The 19,753-nt window shown below is 37.5% G+C and overlaps 1 protein-coding gene across 10 annotated transcripts in view; it reads right to left on the reverse strand.

Annotated features, from left to right (window-relative positions):
* Window positions 1-19,753, reverse strand: part of GRIA4 (glutamate ionotropic receptor AMPA type subunit 4) — a 679,480-nt gene that overhangs the window by 418,971 nt on the left and 240,756 nt on the right. For all 10 annotated transcript variants that reach the window (XR_011570807.1, XM_070803290.1, XM_070803285.1 and 7 more), the window contains exon 4: window positions 2,770-3,009. Coding sequence is in view for 9 of the 10 variants with exons in the window: in XM_070803290.1 (XP_070659391.1) it covers window positions 2,770-3,009 (240 nt within the window). In the remaining variant the exon portion in view is untranslated. The remainder of the gene's footprint in view (window positions 1-2,769; window positions 3,010-19,753) is intronic.

The following is a 19,753-nucleotide window of genomic DNA, read 5'->3' on the forward strand; positions in this document are numbered from 1 at the left end:
TTAAGAGATGGGAATATCAGGCGACCTTACCTGTCTCCTGAGAAACCTGTTTGCAGGTTAAGGAGCAAGAGTTAGAACCAGACATAGAACAACAAGCTGTTTCAAAATTGGGAAAGGAGTATGACAAGGCTGTATAGGGTCACCCTGCTTACTTAACTTATATGCAGAGTACATCATGTGAAATGCCAGGCTGAATGAATGACAAGCTGGAATCAAGAATGCTGGGAGAAATATCAGCAACGTGAGGTATGCAGATGACACCACTCCAATGGCAGAAAGTGAAGAAGAACTAAAGAGTCTCTTGATGAGTGTGAAAGAGCAGAGTGAAAAAACCTTCTTAAAGCTCAATATTCAAAAAGCAAGATCATGGCATCCAGTTCCATCACTTCATGGCAAATAAATGGGGAAAAGGTGGAAACAGTGACAGATTTTAGTTTCTTGGACTCCAAAATCACTGTGGATGGTGACGTGTAGCCAAAAAGTTAAAAGACACTTGCTTTTTGGAGGAAAAGCTATGTCAAACCTAAACAGCATATTAAAAATTAGATACATCACTTTTTGGACAAAGGTCCATATAAGTCAAAGCTATGGTTTTTCCAGTAGTCATGTACAGATGTGAAAAGTTGGACCGTAAAGACAACTGAATGCTGAAGAATTGATCCTTTCAAACTGAGATGCTGGAGAAGACTCTTGAGAATTCCTTGGACAGCAAGGAGATCAAACCAGTCAATCCTAAAGGAAATCAACCTTGAATATTCATTGGAAGAACTGATACTGAAGCTGAAGCTCTAGTACTTTGGCCACCTGATGCAAAGAGCTGATTCGTTGGAAAAGACTCTGATGCTGGGAAAGATTAAGGGCAGGAGGAGAGGGGGTGACAGAGGATCAGGTGGTTGGATGGCATCACTGACTCAATGCACATGAATTTGAGCACTCTGGGAGATAGTGGAGGACAGGGAAGCCTGGCATGCTGCAGTCCATGGGGTCTCAAAGTCCAACATGACTTAATGACTGAACAGCAACCACAGTTTAATCTTCTCTTCCCCTACTGAAGGGCATCTTGGTTGCTTCTAAGTTGTGGCTAATATGAATAAAACTGTTATAAACATCTGTGTGAAGATTTTTCTGTGATTTGGATGAAAATATTAAGGATCATGGCTGCTGGATCGTATAATAGGAATAAACTTAATTTTGTAAGGAATCGTCAAATTGTCTTCCAAAATAGCTATACCACTTTGTGTTCCCACCAACAATGAAGGGGAGTTCCTGTTTCTCCATGTCCTAATCATCTTTTGATGTTGTCAGTGCTCTGAATTTTGGCCATTCTGATAGATATATAGTAGTATCTCATAGTTGTTTTCATTTGCATTATGATTCCATTTTCAGTGTCCTTTTGCTTAAGGATAATTCTAAAAGTTAGAAATGAACAAAGTGGTAATTTTTTAGTCTGTAATTCATCCTCTAGGATGCTTTGAATTGCCAGCTATTGGAAAATGACATCATGAAATATAGATATGCTCCCAAATTTCCAAGTGAGAATTAGGGTATGCTACAATTCTGAAGAAAATACACTGATGATATTAAATTTTCTGAGCTTGTTTCCAAATGGTAAGTTTACCAAGAATGCCAATTTAAGCAAAGGGCTGTCATTGGTGTGTAAATTAAATATCATTAAATATGCAAATTTTAATGAGAAATAAATTCATTTAATGAATTTTCATCTCTGAATATAATATTCTGAATATTTGGAATTTGAAGATAATTATATATTAAAATGACTTATTTTGCTTGTTTATTATCTTTACATTTATTTTAAATTCATTTTACAGATAGACTTACTCAAGCATGTTCCTAAAATGTTGCCTGGTTGAACTTTTGCTATAACTTCTTCTTTGCTTATAAATCTTATGCTTTAAGGAAAAAGGACTGGACAAAACCCTATGTTTTGTCCATGCTTCCCTGACGTTTGTTTTGAAACATAATATATTGCTATGATTTTGGTCACCAAATACAGAGCAAAACTGAGCAAGAATTGGAATTCTTTAAGATATATCTCCAAATAAAGTCAAAATATTTCAACATTGTACAAAATTGTATGTATTGCCATAATTTTTTAAATATAAATTTATTTATTTTAATTGGAGGCTAATTACTTTACAATATTGTATTGGTTTTGCCATACATCAACATGAATCTGCCACAGGTGTTCCCCATTTGATGTTATCTATCTTATTTATCCAATACAAGGATCATATTTTATCACTTATTAATCTATATAGACTTATAGGAAAAGATAAAGTGAAAGGTTGCCAGCAAGCAGAGGCCTTACCACCAAATCTTTATTCTCATTGTCATGACCCTTCGATTACAGAATTAACTCAACCTGATACTGTTTTAAAATCTTCTGAAATATTAAAGGACATGCATTTGAGGTAAAAAAAAAAAAACACACACTTATTTTATGACTACACCTGACATATCATCATGGAAATTAAAAAAAAAAAAAAAATATATATATATATATATATATTACAATTTCAACTAAGTAACAGAGCAGACATTGCTTGAGTGACCTTGTAAGTTTGAAGTTCATTTAATTAGAAAATTTTCCCCAGAATCAAGATAAAAACAGTAAGAATTCATATTGACCATTTTCTCATTTAAGCCATATTAGGGATCAAAATATATTGCTAAATCACACAAATGATACAAAGCAATTTAAACTGAAAATTAGAGTTTTACTTACGTAGATGTGGAATTTCAACTTACCCCTGTCTGTGTCATACAGGAATACAAAACAGTTCCATTCATAGTGATCCAGCAGACTCAAAAGGGCTCCTCTTAAGGAAGGCCTTAGCTGCAGCACAAACTGGCTCTCCCCCTCAGTAGGAAAACTTGGTGTGATGAGGGAGATATGCAAGGCGCTGCAGAATGAGGTCAAGGTATGTACTGACCTCTTATCATAGAGTCCAAAAATGGCAAATACTCCTCTGGAATACTGGGAACAGACTAAAATAGAAGAAGAAGAAAAACTATTAGCACACTTTAAAATTGTTGACTCCACATCTACAGTTTATGAAAAAAATTCTGAATCATTGATATGTCAGGAATATAATATGAGGAAAGAGAAAAAGTGAACTGTGCAATCAGTCATAGAAATAATTAATGAACTCTTGAGGCTGTACTCAATGCCCTGCAGTGAACAAGATAACAAGAGGTTTACTCAAGAAACCAAATTAAATTAAGGAAAATTTGACTAAAATAAACTAATATATAGTTCTCCATGATAATGTGACAAATCCTATGCTAGAAATTTTTAAGTATGACAAATGCAAATTTTTCTCTGTATTTTGTATTATATGCAAAAATATGATATTATACTTGAAAATGTCTGATTATTAATTGGAGGAGCATTTAAATTACCTCAGTGCTGTCCTTCTTAAACTATATGCATTTATTTGTCTTTTCTATTTTGAATTAGATTGCATTTGCTACTTAGTCTAAATTGTTACTTTTTTTTCTCTTTTGCAAGGTAGGTTTCAGTTTTTACCACAACTTTAGAGTTCTCTTGATTTACATTTGAAAACAAGAGTTTATTCTATATGAGAAATAACTACTGTGCTATCCTAGAAGGTTAGTGGAATTGTGGCCAGTTGTGTAGCTTCTGAGCATGTGCATGCTTAGCCGCTCAGTCGTGTGTGACCTCATGGACTGCCATCCACCAGGGCTCCTCTTTCTATGGGGATTCTCCAGGCAGGAATTCTGGAGTGGGTTGCCATGCCCTCCTCCAGGGTATCTTTCTAACCCAGGGATAGAACCTAGGTCCACCCACACTGTAGGCAGATTCTTTAACCATCTGAGACACCAGGGAAGCCCAAGAATACTGGAGTGGGTAGCCTGTCCCTTCTCCAGGGGATCTTCCCAACCCAGGAATAGGACCGGGGTCTCCTGCATTGCAGGCAGATTCTTCACCAACTGAGCTACCGTGTAGCTTCTAGGTGGGAGCAATTCTCAAACCCAATGGAACCAAGTTTCCCTGAAGAATTTAAAAGAACTTCAGGTAAACATGTACACAGCCTAGTCTTGACCTTTCTTTCCCATGCTCCCAGTTGTCACAAGGACAAGAAGGCCAATTCATAAAGAGAAAAACAAAAACAAAAAAACTTTTCTCAAGATTCTTGCAAAATCATATTCTGATCCCTCTTTTGACATGACTGATTTCAAACTTGGATGAGTTTTAAATTAAAACTTAATGGATACAGACCTGCATTAAAGGATACTCTTTCTTGTATATACAGTAAATCAAGAATGTTTGAATTCCAAATTCTTACAGTTAACCTCATATGGCTAAAGACCTATTTCTTCTGGGTTTATATAGCTAGTTTAAGAACTTTTTTAGTTATGGAAAGATTTAGTTACAAATTTAACTGATAAATTCATTAAGAAGCCTAGAATGTTGGATAGTGGAATAGTTCCTTGTGAAACATAAGAAACTTGCAGTAATAGGCTCTTGAAAAAAATAGCAATCCTGATAACATTTTTATCTATGTTCTATATCTGGGATTTAGGAAATTATGAAGAATAATTATATAAGATAAGTTAATAAAATCTGGAAATTTTTATTTTGTTCTTTTCTATTTGTGTCTTGAAATTGGGGATAGAGACTAAGAAATTTAATTAAATCAGAGGAGAGTAACAATTAAAATAAAAGTGCTATTGATTTTCTTTAGATGATGTTCTCCAAGAGATACATGCATGTTTCACAAAAATTAAAGCCCAACTAAGGGACCACAGTCTATGTTCATCTAAGTAAGACTAAGATAGAACTGACATTGATATAGGGGAAAGACTGCAAACTTTGCAAATAAATTCAAACCATAGTGTTTTTACTTATAACCAGTTTGTTATTATTCAGTCACTCAGTCATGTCTGACCAATTGCAACCCCATGGACTGCAGCACACGAGGCTTCCCTGTCCTCCACATCTCCTGGAGTTCATTCAAATTCATGTCCATTGAGTCAGTGATGCAATCCAACCATGTGGTCCCCTGTCGTCCCCTTCTACTCCTGCCTTCAATCTTTCCCAGCATCAGATTTTTTTCTAAGGAGTCAGCTCTTCACATCAGGTGGCCAAAGTACTGGAGCTTTAGCATTAGCATCAGTCTTTCTAGTGAATATTCAGAGTTTATTTCCTTTAGAATTGACTAAGATTTGATCTCCTTGCAGTCCAAGGGACTCTCAAGAGTCTTCCCCAACAGTTCTAAGTCATCAGTTCTTCAGTGCTCAGCCTTCTTTATGGTTCAACTTTCACATCTGTACATAACTACTGGGAAAACTGTAGCTTGAACTATTAAAAACTTTGTGAGCAAAGTAATGTTTCTGACTTTTAATGCACTATCCAGGTTTGTAATAGATTTTCTTCCAAGAAACAAGTGTCTCTTCATCAAGAGACTCTTTAGTTCCTCTTCACTTTCTGCCATAAGAGTGGTGTCATCTTGTACTAATCCTAACCTAGGCTAAATTCCTTATTCTTATTCGTCTCAACTATCAATATAGTTGGGACGAATAAGATGGTGGAGTAGAAGTATGCTCATCTTCTCCTGTAAAAACACCAGAATTGCAACTAATGCTGAACAACCATTGATTGGAAATTTTTGGATCCCACCAAAATAAGATACCCCACTCCAAGGGCAAAGGAGAAGCTGAGACAAGACAGTAGGAGGTGCACAATTGTGTTTAAAATCAAATCACAGACCCACCAGTGACTCTTGGAGGGTGCAAACAATTTGTTCTGTGCAAAAGGACCCAGGAAATGGAGAAGTGACCTAGACAAGAGACAGAGGAGAAATGGAAAGATATACCCATCTGAATGTAGAGTTCCGAAGAATAGGAAGGAGAGATAAGAAAGTCTTCCTAAATGATAAATGCAAATAAATAAAGGGAAAAAATAGAATAGGAAAGACTACAGAGCTCTTCAAGAAAATTAGAGATACCAAGGGAACATTTAAAGCAAGATGGGCACAATAAAGGACCGAAACGGTATGGACCTAACAGAAGTAGAAGATATTAAGAAGAGGTGGCAAGGATACACAGAAGAGCTATGCAGAAAAGACCATAAAGACCAGATAACCACAATGGTGTGATCACTCACCTAGAGCCAGATATTTTGGGGTGTGAAGTCAAGTGGGCCTTAGGAAGCATTACTACAAAAAAAGCTGGTGGTGGTGATGGAATTCCAGCTGAGCTATTTAAATCCTAAAAAGCTTTATAGTTTCTGGTCTTACGTTTAGATCTTTAATCCATTTTGAGTTTATTTCTGTGTATGGTGTTAGAAAGTTTTCTAGTTTCATTCTTTTACAAGTGGTTGACCAGTTTTCCCAGCACCACTTGTTAAAGAGATTGTCTTTAATCCATTGTATATTCTTGCCTCCTTTGTCAAAGATAAGGTGTCCATAGGTGCGTGGATTTATCTCTGGGCTTTCTATTTTGTTCCATTGATCTATTTTTATGTCTTTGTGCCAGTACCATACTGTCTTGATGACTGTGGCTTTGTAGTAGAGCCTGAAGTTAGGCAGGTTGACTCCTCCAGTTCCATTCTTCTTTCTCAGGATGACTTTGGCTATTTGATTTTTGTGTTTTTTGTATTTCCATACAAATTGTGAAATTATTTGTTCTAGCTCTGTGAAAAATACCGTTGGTAGCTTGATATATCTCTCCGACATACATCACAGCAGGATCCTCTATGACCCAACTCCCAGAATATTGGAAATAAAAGCAAAAATAAACAAATGGGATCTAATTAAGCTTAAAAGCTTATGCACAACAAAGGGAACTATAAGCAAGGTGAAAAGATAGCCTTCAGAATGGGAGAAAATAATAGCAAATGAAGCAACTGACAAACAACTAATCTCAAAAATATACAAGCAACTCCTACAGTTCAATTTCAGAAAAATAAATGACCCAACCGAACAATGGGCCAAAGAACTAAGTAGACATTTCTCCAATGAAAACATACAGATGGCTAACAAACACATGAAAAGATGCTCAACATCACTCATTATCAGAGAAATGCAAATCAAAACCACTATGAGGTACCATTTCACACCAGTCAGAATGGCTGCAATCCAAAAGTCTACAAGCAATTAATACTGGAGAGGGTGTAGAGAAAAGGGAACCCTCTTACACTGTTGGTTGGAATGCAAACTAGTATAGCCACTATGGAGAACAGTGTGGAGATGCCTTAAAAAACTGGAAATAGAACTGCCTTATGACCTAGCAATCCTACTGCTGGGCATACACACTGAGGAAACCAGAATTGAAAGAGACACATGTACCCCACTATTCATCACAGCACTGTTTATAATAGCCAGGACATGGAAACAACCTAGATGTCCATCAGCAGATGAATGGATAAGAAAGCTGTGGTACATATACACAATGGAGTATTACTCAGCCATTAAAAAGAATACATTTGAATCAGTTCTAATGAGGTGGATGAAACTGGAGCCTATTATGCAGAGTGAAGTAAGCCAGAAAGAAAAACACCAATACAGTATACTAATGCATATATATGGAATTTAGAAAGTTGGTAACAATAACCCTGTATGAGAGACAGCAAAAGAGACACAGATGTATAGAACAGTCTATTGGACTCTGTGGGAGAGGGAGAGGGTGGGATGATCTGGGAGAATAGCATTGAAACATGTATAATATCATATATGAAATGAGTCGCCAGTCCAGGTTGGATGCATGATACTGGATGCTTAGGGCTGGTGCACTGGGACGACCCAGAGGGATGGGACGGGGAGGGAGGAGGGAGGAGGGCTCAGGATAGGAAACACGTGTATACCTGTGGCAGATTCATGTTGATATATGGCAAAACCAATACAATATTGTAAAGTTAAAAAATAAAAAAATAAATAAAAATAAATCCTAAAAAGATAATGCTGTGGATGTGCTGCATTCAGTATGCCAGGGAATTTGGAAAACTCAGCACTGGCCACAGGACAGAAACAGGTCAGTTTTCATTCCAGTCCCAAAGAAGGGCAATGTCAAAAAATGTTCAGACTACCGCACAATTGCTTTCATTTCACATGCTAGCAAAGTAATGCTCAAAATTCTTCTAGCTAGCCTTCAAAAGTATGTGAACTGAGAACTTTCATATGTTCAAGGTGCATTTAGAAAGGGAGAGTAACCAGAGTCCAAATTTCCAACATCAGTTGGATCATAGAAAAGTCAAGAGAATTCCAGGAAAACATTTATTTCTGTTTCATTGACTACACTAAAACCTTTGACTGTGTAGATCACAACAGACTATGGAAAAATCTTAAAGAAATGGGTCTATCAGGCAACCTTACCTGCCTCCTGAGAAACCTGTACGCAAGTTAAGAAGCAACAGTTAGAACTGGACAGGAACAACAGACTGGTTCCAAATTGGGAAAGGAGTATGCTAAGGCTGTATATTGTCACTCTGGTTATTTAACTTATATGAAGAGTATATCATGTAAAATTCTGGGCTGGATGAAGCACAAGCTGGAATCAAGATTGCATGGAGAAATATCAGTAACCTCAGATATGAATATGACACCACTCTTATGGCAGAAAGCAAAGGGGAACTAAAGAGCCTCTTGATGAAGGTGAAAGACAAGAGTTAAAATGTCTGGCTTAAAACTCAACATTCAAAAAACTAAGATCATGGCATCCAGTCCCATCACTTCATGACAAATAGATGGGAAAACAATGGAAACAATTAGAGGCTTTATTTTCTTGGGCTCCAAAATCACTGCAGATGGTGACTGCAGCCATGAATTTAAAGGACCCTTGCTTCTTAAAAGAAAAGATGTGACAAATCTAGACAGTGTATTGAATAGCAAAGACATTACTTTGCAGCAAAGGTTCATCTAGTCAAGGCTATGTTTTTCCCAGAAGTCATATATGGATGTGAGATTTCAACCATAAAGAAAGCTGAGCACCTAGAATTCATGCTTTTGAACTGTGGTTGAAGTCTCTTGACAGTCCCTTGGACTGCATGGAGATCAAACCAGTCAATCCTAAAGGAAATCAGTCCTGAATCCTCAGTGGAAGTACTGATGCTGAAACTGAAGCTCCAGTACTTTGGCCACGTGATGTGAAGAGTTGACTCATTAGAAAAGACCCTAATGTTGTGAAATATAGAAGACAGGTGTAGCAGTGGATAACGGAGGATGAGATGGTTGGATGGTATCACTGATTCCATGGACATGAGTTTGAGCAAGCTCCAGGAGATAGTGAAGGACAGGTAAGCCTGGCATGTTGTAGTCCATGGGGTTGCAAATAGTCAGGCACGACTGAGCAACTGAACAACCACAACAATGAATATATAAAATGTCAAGGATCATATGAGATAATATACATAAGACTGGACTTCCCAAGTGGCTCAGTGGTAAACAATCCACCTGCCAATGCAGGAAATGCAAGAGATGTGGACGGGTTGATCCCTGTGTCAAAAAGATCCCCTGGAGTAGAAAATGGTAATCCACTCCAGTATTCTTTCCCTGAACAAGCTATGGACAGATAAGCCTGGTGGTCCACAGTGCAAGAGTTCTCAAAGAGTCGAACAGCACTGAGCAAATGAGCATGCATGTAAGTCTATCATCTTAAGAGTATATATGAGGCAATTAGTAAGTGGCTGATCTTATGAACACAAATTTTCTATATTTGTGTATCAATTTAAGTAGTTCTAGTGTTTAATAGGAGCACAAAAGGGTTAGAGAGTAAAATGCCACAGTTCATTGAAAACCAGGTATTCAGATTCTGTATAACAAATACCAATTATTTTCATGAATGTTTGCATTAAGGTTTATAAAGAAATTCTACCAAGAAAGAATATTCAGTTCTAATTCTATATTCATTAGGAACTAGAATTTGATTAATTGAGTAGATTCACTAACCTGGAAAACTTGTTCTGACAAAATAACTGGCTATAATTTTCCTGGAAGTTATGAGAAACATCAAATTTAACACGGAAATTTTCAGTTTGAACTCAATAAAGTTCTTTAATTTAAAGCACCTTCACTTTTGCTTTCACTTTCGATAAAAGTATTGCTGGATTGGACCTTAACCTCATGAAAGTTCCACCAAGATTTGGATATATTTATGTAAGTACTATTAATTTGGCATATAGCTTGGAGTTACTAAGTGAGTTTCTTATTTCATACTTTCCTGTTCCTTTGATTTTCATGTAATATCAAGTGGATTTTTCATGCAAATTGGTCCACTCTCAATTTTTATGTACTAAGTAATCTGGTAATTTGGTTCAATTAATTTTTATTTTATACTTTACAGAAGAAAAAAACTTGAAGAGATTTGAAACTCTAATCTAAGATACTGGCTTTTAGTTTGGTGCTAAAAATTATACTGTTGCATCAATTCATAAAATTTTATAAAAGTATTATATATTTATATTATTTATTCACCCTATAGTGAACACTTAGGTTGTTTCCTTGCATTGGTTACTGTATAATAATCATGTACAATAATGCTGCAGTTAACATGGCTGTGCAGATATCTCTTTGAGATAGTGATTTAATTCCCTTCAGATATATACCACAAAGTGGCATTGATGAATAATATGGTTGTACCATTTTAATTTTTTAAGGTGCCTCTATGCTGTTATTTATAGTGGCTATACCAATTTGTATCCTCCCTGCCCCCCACAAAGTTTGAGGGTTCCTTTTTCTCCACATCTTCACAGTTTTACTTTTTACACAATTATCACTTGTCTTATTGATAATAGCCATTCTAACAGGTATGAAGTGATATCACATTGTGGTTTTGATTTGCATTTCCTAGATTGATTGATTTCTCTAATGTTGAGCATCTTTTCATGTATCAATTTGTCTTTAGAGAAATGCCTATTCAAGTCTTTTATTTTTCTTTTTTCTAATTTTTTTTTACAATGTTGTGTTGGTTTCTGCCATACAACAATACAAAGTATACATACGTATACCTATATTTATATATTATGAGTATACATACATCCCTCCTTCCAAAGCCTCCCTTCCCTCCCCCCATCTCATTGCTCCAGGTCATCACAGGGTGCCAGATTGGACTCCCTGTGCTACACAGCAACTTCTCAACAGCTATCCATCTTATACATAATAGTGTATATATGTTGATGCTCCTTTCTTTTCTCTTTCTCTCTCTCTCTCTCTTTTTTTTTTTTTTTTTTTGCTTTTCCACACTCCACAACTTGTGGGATCCCAGTTTACAGTGCAGAAATCATGCCTGAGCCCCTGAAGTGGTAGCACTGAGTCTGAACTGCTGGAGTGACAAGGTATGTCAGGACCCAGGGAATGTTAATCCGAGTGAGGTATCCCAGAGGTTCACATCTCAACACACAGACTCAGCTCTACCCAACTGCCTGAAAATCCCACTGCTAGAAACCTCAGGCCAAACAACTATTAAGACAGGAACAAAATCCTACCCATCCCCCCCCAAAAAAAATGAAGGGACAAAAGTGTATGTTACAGATGGAGGAGCAAGGTAAAAACTTCTAAGACAGAATTAGTGAAAAGAAAATAGGCAACCTATCTGAAAAAGAACTGAGAGCAATGAGAGTACACACGTTTCAAGATATCAAAAAAGAATGGAGAAAATACAATAAATATTCAAAAGGATAGGAATCCTTCGAGTTGAATTTAGTGACCTGTGATCTTGAATGATCTTGAATGTCCCAATCTTGTCCCTGATCTGGGAAATTTTCAACCATTATTTTTTAAGTAAGTTTTCAGTTTCTATTTTCTTCTCTTCTTCCAGAAATCCCATAATTCATAGATTGTTTATCTTATGGTATCTCATAAATCTTATAGGTTTTCTTCATTTTCTTTCTTTCCTCCTTTTCTAAAAATGTTACTCCAATTAGATATTTACAAGTAGTGTGTCTTCAAGCTCACTGATTCTTTCTCTTGTTGGTTGAGCCTGTTGTTGAAACTTTCTATTGAGTTCTCCAGTGAGTCATTATACTTTTGAGCCCCAAGGTTCCTATTTAGTTCTTTTTATATTTCCTATTTCTATTTTTGTTGTTGTTGTTGTTTAACTTCTCATTTCTTGGTATTGCTTTCCTGAATTCTTTAAATTGTTTATCGGTCTTCTCCTGTGGTTGAGAACCCTTAGACAATTATTTTGCATTCTTTGTCAGGCAGTTCATGGATCATCATTTCCTTGGGGTCAGTTACTGGATATTTACTGTGTTCCTTTTGTGCTGTTATGTTTCCCTCATCAGCTCAGGCAGCTGGGGTCTATGACACTGAAAATTGCATGGTCCTTAGTAAGAGCAGTGGGTGTGATTGCACAGTGGCCACTAAAGCTGCTGGGGTTCTCACAGCATCTTCAGATCCAGTAGCGAGGGTCAAGGGAAGGTGACAGTGGTGGCTAGAACCAATGGTGTGCATATCCTTGGCTGGCTGCATAAGCACATACAGTGGTGAGAGCTGAGACTGGAAGCAGGATCCAGGGTTAGCTGCAAGAACACTAGCAGTTTTGGAAGCCCAGGTTTTTTGCATGTAGTCATGTGACAGCATGGGCTCACTGCAAGTTCATGCATGATGGGGTGGCCGCTGGTGATGGGAATCAGGGCAGGGATTGCGCAGGTGGTTGGCTACTAGGACAAGCTGTAGGTAACTAACTGCAGTGCAGACCAGTGAGAAAGGTCAGGGTGAGATCTGGGCCCACAGCATGTGTGGGGACCTTGGCTTTTAGTGGGCACTTATATAGCTATAGGAGCTAATAATCGGTGTGCACACAGCAGTGGGAGTTGGCTACAGGGGTCCAGGCTGGCATCCTGCATGAATGTAATTTTAGAGGCTGGGTCTGAATGCTAGTACAGACCTTGGGTCTGGCAAAAGAGGAAGGAAGAAAGCAGCGAGGGAATCAGGCAACTGGCATCTGTGAATGTGAAAATATGGAGGACAAAAATTTCAGCCATGAAATACACAGGGACTCTGTGATGGTTGTTCTAATTGGTTTCTTCAGCAGAGAAATCTGCTTGGGTCTGCTGTAGACGAGCTTGCTGGGGTCCAGATAAAAGTTGTGCTGGTCTGCAAAGTCTTTAAGGGCTGTTGAGATCCTTAGTAATGAAGCCTATTGTGATCCTCTGACAAGCAGGCTCCTGAAACCCAGGTCTTTTCTGCACATGGCTATTATTGGTAGCCCTTCCCTTCTTCATTATTCCTAGATGTCTCAGCATCTCTGGTCTCTGGATGTGGTAAAACCACAGTGGGTACCTGGTGCAGTTCCCTAAAAGACTGGGGAAACTGATCGCTCACCTTGCTCTGCTTTACCAGACCAAGAGAACCCTCTCAGGTTGGGAGCCCCCTTTGGGCACTGAGCAGGGATGATGAAAACAAAATGAAATTTTTCTTCCTATCATTTTTGTGTGGCTACTAAGATTTTTCCTCTTTGGTATTTCTGAAGCTTTGTAAGTGCGCTCCTGAGCTTTCCAAGAGCTATTTTCATTTGAAGACAACTACCTAATTATTGTTCTCTGTGGGAAGACAGAAGATTGGGCCTTCTACACTGCCACCTTGGTTGTAAAATTCTAAATTTAATAAATATATCCATATTACATCTGAATAACAGAGAGATATGTAAGCGTTTGATCCTAGAAGCTGTGTTCCTGTCATATATTTTATTATTCAATATTGTAGCTCCTCATGTGTTTAAAAATTTTAAACATATCATAGCTTCTATCTGATATTTCTGAAACCCTTGGTAACTTAACACTTCTTTGTGTGGATTCTAATGCTTGCTCAAGGTGAGTTGTCAACATTCTAGTTACATAGTTTTGCATACTGAGCTCATTTTAGCAAAGTCTGTTTGTGAGAATTTACAGAAACCTGCTTCAGAGAAACATTTCTCCAAAGCGAATTTGCCATTACTCTGCCAAGCACGTCAGTGTGTTTGTACATTTGGTGGCAATAGTGGTGCTGTTGTGTGTGCATGTGCATGAGTTATGTGCAATATCCATGAATTTCTCAGTTTATGGGCTCTTAGAAAATGCAGAGTGCATAACTTTGTATAGGAAACTTACATGAGAGCAGGCAATTGTATAAAAATTCTCATGGGAGACCATCATTATGATTTTTTTTTGTTTAAAGAGCTCTTAGCAAGCCACTAAAAATACGCTTTTTCACTAAAGCTATAGCCTGGTCTATATGGTAGTCTTAGTTCCAACTTCATGCAACTTGTTGGCAATGTCTTTAAAATCATGTTCCCATTCATACGTTTAGTTAAAATCCTCTCAAGGAAAGCTGCACAGTCCACTCTTGTTTTTAAATTATTATTGCTTCCAGTTCCCCAGTTCTGTCTTTTGGATATAAGCCTGCAAAGTCAATATACATTTTAGATATGTAATACTTATAATTGCTTTTTATTTAATTAATTTATTTTTGCTTGGAGGATAATTTCTTTACATTTACTCTCCTGTGTTTTTGATGATCCAGCAGATATTGACAATTTGATCTCTGGTTCCTCTATCTTTTCTAAATCCAGCTTGATCATCTGGAAGTTCATGGTTCACATATTGTTGAAGCATGACTTGGAGGATTTTGAGCATTACTTAACTAGCATGTGAGATGAGAGCAATTGTGTGGTAATTTGAGCATTCTTTGGCACTGCCTTTCTTTGGGATTGGAAAGAAAACTGACCATTTCCATATGGCCACTGCTGAGTTTTCCAAATTTGCTGGCATATTGAGTGCAGCACTTTCACAGCATCATCTTTAAAGATTTGAAAGAGCTCAACTGGAATTTCATCACCTCCACTAGCTTTGTTCTTAGTGATGCTTCCTAAGGCCCACTTGACTTCACATTCCAGAATGCCTGGCTCTAGGTAAGTGATCACACCATTGTTATTATCTGGGTCATGAAGAGTTTTTTTTTTTTTTTTTTTGTATGGTTCCTCTGTGTATTCTTGCTGCCTCTTCTTAATAGAATTCTATAAAAACATCTATTTTTGCTTTATTGACTATGCCAAAGCCTCTAACTGTGTGGATCACAACAAACTGCATAAAATTCTTCAAGAGATCGGAATACCAGACCACTTGACCTGCCTCTTGAGAAATCTGTATGCAAGTCAGGAAGCAACTGTTAGAACTGGGCATGGAACAACAGATTGGTTCCAAATAGGAAAAAGAATATTTCAAGGCTGTATACTGTCAACCTGGTTATTTAACTTATAAGCAGAGTATATCATGAGAAACACTGTGAATGAAGCACAAGCTGGAATCAAGATTTCCAGGAGAAATATCAATAATCTTAGATATGCAGATCACACCACCTTTAGGCAGGAAGTGAAGAACTAAAGAGCCCACTCAATGAAAATGTAAGAGGAGAGTGAACAAGTTGGCTTAAAGCTCAACATTCAGAAAACAAAGATCATGGCATCTGGTCCCATTACTTCAGGGCAAATAGATGGGGAAACAATAGAAACAGTGACAGACTTGATTATTTTGGGCTCCAAAATCACTGCAGATGGTGATTGCAGCCATGAAATTAAAAGACACTTACTCCTTGGAAGGAAAGTTATGACCAACCTAGACAGCATATTCAAAAGCAGAGACATTACTTTGCCAGCAAAGGTGCATCTAGTTAAGGCTATGGTTTTTCCAGTAGTCATGTATGTATGTGAGTGTTGGAGTATAAAGAAAGCTGAGTGCCAAAGAATCGATGCTTTTGAACTGTGGTGTTGGAGAAGGCTCTTGAGAGTCCCTTGGACTGCAAGGAGATCCAACCAGTCCCTACTAAAGGAGATCAGTCCTGAGTGTTCATTGAAAGGGCTGATGTTGAAGCTGAAACTCCAATATTTGGCCACCTGATGTGAAGGGCTGACTCAAGGCTGGGGAAGATTAAAGGCTGGAGGAGAAGGGGACAACAGAGGATGAGATGGTTGGATGGCATCACCGACTCAATGGAGATGAATTGGGGTAAACTCTAGGAGTTGGTGATGGACAAGGAGGCCTGGCATAATGCACTCCATGTGGTCACAAAGAGTCGGACACGACTGACTGACTGAACTGAGCTGAACTGCTTTACAATGGTTTGTTGGTTTCTGCCATACAACAGCGTGAATCAACTATAATGTATCCGCTCCTTCTTGATCCTTCCTCCCATCCACCCCTCTCCACCACCACTCTAGGTCATCACAGAGCACCAGTCTGATCTCTTGTGTTACAGCAGTTTTCTGCAAGCTATCTATTTTACACATGGTAGTATATAGATATGTCAGTGTTGCTTTATAATTGTTTTTACAATGTATGCTTTATATTATAGAATTAGTAATAATTCTGTAAGTCTTTGCTGTATATGTTACTAAGATGTTGTGGTATAAAGTAGAAATTTCATCCAAACTTACGTTTGGCATAACCCCTGATATATTTTGGGCTGATGGGAATACCAGACCACCTGCCCTGCCTCTTGAGAAACCCATATGCAGGTCAGGAAGCAACAGTTAGAACTGGACATGGAACAACAGACTGGTTCCAAATAGGGAAAGGAGTACGTCAGGCTGTATATTGTCACCCTGCTTATTTAACTTATATGCAGAGTACATCATGAGAAACGCTGGGCTGGAAGAAGCACAAACTGGAATCAAGATTGGCAGGAGAAATATCAATAACCTCAGATATGCAGATGACACCACCCTTATGGCAGAAAGTGAAGAGGAACTCAAAAGCCTCTTGATGAAGGTGAAAGAGGAGAGTGAAAAAGTTGGCTTAAAGCTCAACATTAAGAAAACGAAGATCATGGCATCTGGACCCATCACTTCATGGGAAATAGATGGGGAAACAGTGGAAACAGTGTCAGACTTTATTTTTTGGGGCTCCAGAATCACTGCAGATGGTGATTGCAGCCATGAAATTAAAAGACGCTTACTCCTTGAAAGGAAAGTTATGACCAACCTAGATAGCATATTAAAAAGTAGAGACATTATTTTGCCAACAAAAGTCCATCTAGTCAAGGCTATGTTTTCTTTCCAGTAGCCATGTATGGATGTGAGAGTTGAACTGTGAAGAAAGCTGAGCGCCAAAGAATTGATGCTTTTGAACTGTGGTGTTGGAGAAGACTCTTGAGAGTCCCTTGGACAGCAAGGAGATCCAACCAGTCCATTCTAAAGGAAATCAGTCCTGGGTGTTCTTTGGAAGGAATGATGCTTACGCTGAAACTCCAGTTCTTTGGCCACCTCATGGGAAGAGTTGACTCATTGGAAAAGACTCTGATGCTGGGAGGGATTGGAGGCAGGAGGAGAAGGGGACGACAGAGGATGAGATGGCTGGATGGATGGCATCACCGACTCGAAGGATGTGAGTTTGAGTGAACTCCGGGAGTTGGTGATGGACAGGGAGGCCTGGCGTGCTGCAATTCATGGGGTCGCAAAAAGTTGGACACGACTGAGCAACTGAACTGAACTGAACTGATGAATTATCAATTCTAATAATGAAGAAATTTTATTTTCTTACAAACTTTCCCTGATTTCCTTAGGCTGAAATAGAGGCCTTTCCTCTTTTGTTATTTCTTGTTCTATACATTTTTTGAAACACTGAACTTTTTAAGTTGTTTATTACAATTATTTTTCATATTGTTTATCCCTAGCAATAGCCATGAGATTCCTGGGAGTCTTAGTCGTCTTACATTCCCCAATGGATATTTTGTTGAGTGAACAAGTACGTAAATAAGTCACTCTGTTGCACATCTGTAACTCATATAATTTGTGCTCAGTCATGTCCAGCTCTTTGTGGCCCCATGGACTGTAGCTGGCCAGGCTTCTCTGCCCATGGAATTTCAGGCAGCATTACTGGATTGGATTGCCATTTTCTACTCTAGGGGATCTCCCAACAGGGATTTAACTCACATCTTTTGTGTTTCCTGCATTGACAGACAGATTCTTTTCCACTAGTGCCACCTGGGAAGCCCAATAAATTAAAAAAAAATACAATATTTTAAGGAAGCTTATCATTTTATATAATTTGATATATTCTCATTCTCTCAGATACTTTATTACTTTGTATTATTATATTGTAATCAAGTTATTTGTTTCTCTCTTATATTAGATATTGCATGCTGTAGACATATTGCATAAATGTTTATAGATATATTTAAACTATAATTGTTGAATAATATTAATAAAAATTGCATCTATTAATATTGGATGAGGGAAATGCATTAATTTTGGTTATCAGAAATAGAATGTGATGACTCTGTAAGTTCAGGGAAGAAGAACAGTAAGGCAAACATTGAGGAGAAGGAGGTAAGCTAAAATAAGAGGAAACTAAAGGATATTTATATTCCTATGATCACAGAAGTGAGGTAGCTTAAGAATGGAATACTGCCATGTTGGACACAGGTCTCAATATAAATTGAACTACGCAAGTCTCATTGCTAGCTGCTATGGTGATAAATCTCTTCTTTATACTAATATTTACCAATACAAATAATGTTAAAAATGGTTAGTTAGAACAACAAATGATGTAGTCATTACATTTTGCAGATAGAGCTAGGGAAGAATTTGTGAGCCAGATATAGGTGAACTTATAAGGATTGTAAGGTAAAATGCATTATTATGCTGGAGATATTGGCCTAGATCTGTTGATTTTTCCTTCTCATTGATTAGTCAGAGTAAATATAATAGGTACTTTTTGCTTATGTGTTATTTCATTTGTTCTACCTGCTGGTCATTATGACATTGGTAGATACCCAAGAAGTAAACAAATTTTCCACTCTGATGGTTTTGGTAAATTAGCTGACTTTGTTAGCATTTGTGAAAATCTATTGCCTTGAATAATTTTCCCAGCCTTTCCTGCTACAGAAGTACTAGGATGTGTAGGCAAAAGATTAAAAAATTAAAGACAACAGCTTATTCATTTAGATATGTCTTTACATTTTACAAAGAACATTTACATACATTACCTCATTTATTATTATTGTTTTGTATTGTTGTTACTATTATCATTTACATTTTATATGAAGGAAAATATTAATTATTCCTTAGTACATGAAAATATAGGTCACAGAAATTTATCTAATGTTAAAATTATTCTCTTTGGAACTGCTAAATACTTCTTCCTATACTCAGTCTTTATTTTTTATTTTTACTGATGTACAGTTTATGTAGAGTATTACATAAGTTTCAGGTGTACAACATAGTGATTTACAACTTGTAAAAGTTATATTCAATTTATATTTATTATAAAATATTGGCTATGTTCCCTGTTTTGTATAATATATCCTTGTCTTTTATTTATTTTGTATATAGTGGCTTGTACCTCTTAAATCTCTATCCCTACCTTGCCCTTACCTAGATCCATTTTCAACCACCTGTCTGTACTCTGTATCCATGAGTCTGTTTTATTATATTCACTAGTTTGATTTATTTTTTAGATTCCACATCACCACATTGTACTTGTTCCTTTTTGTCTGAATCATCCTACCCAGATCAATATATGTTCCAAGTCCATCCACGTTTGTTGCAAATGGCAAAACTTCAGTCTCCTTTGTGGCTGAGTGACATTGGACCACATACATACACTGTATCCTGTTTATCCATCTATCCATTGATGGACTCCCAGGTTGCCTCCATAGCCTACAACTGTAAATAATGCTGCCATGTACACTGGGGAGCACATATCTTTTTGAATCAGTTCTTTCATTTTCCCTGGTGGCTTAGTGGTAAAGAATCCACCTGCAAATGCAAGAGATGCAGGTCAATCCCTTGGTTGTTG

Source organism: Bos indicus, chromosome 15 (genome assembly GCF_029378745.1).
Source record: "Bos indicus isolate NIAB-ARS_2022 breed Sahiwal x Tharparkar chromosome 15, NIAB-ARS_B.indTharparkar_mat_pri_1.0, whole genome shotgun sequence".
Taxonomy (NCBI): Eukaryota; Metazoa; Chordata; class Mammalia; order Artiodactyla; family Bovidae; genus Bos; species Bos indicus.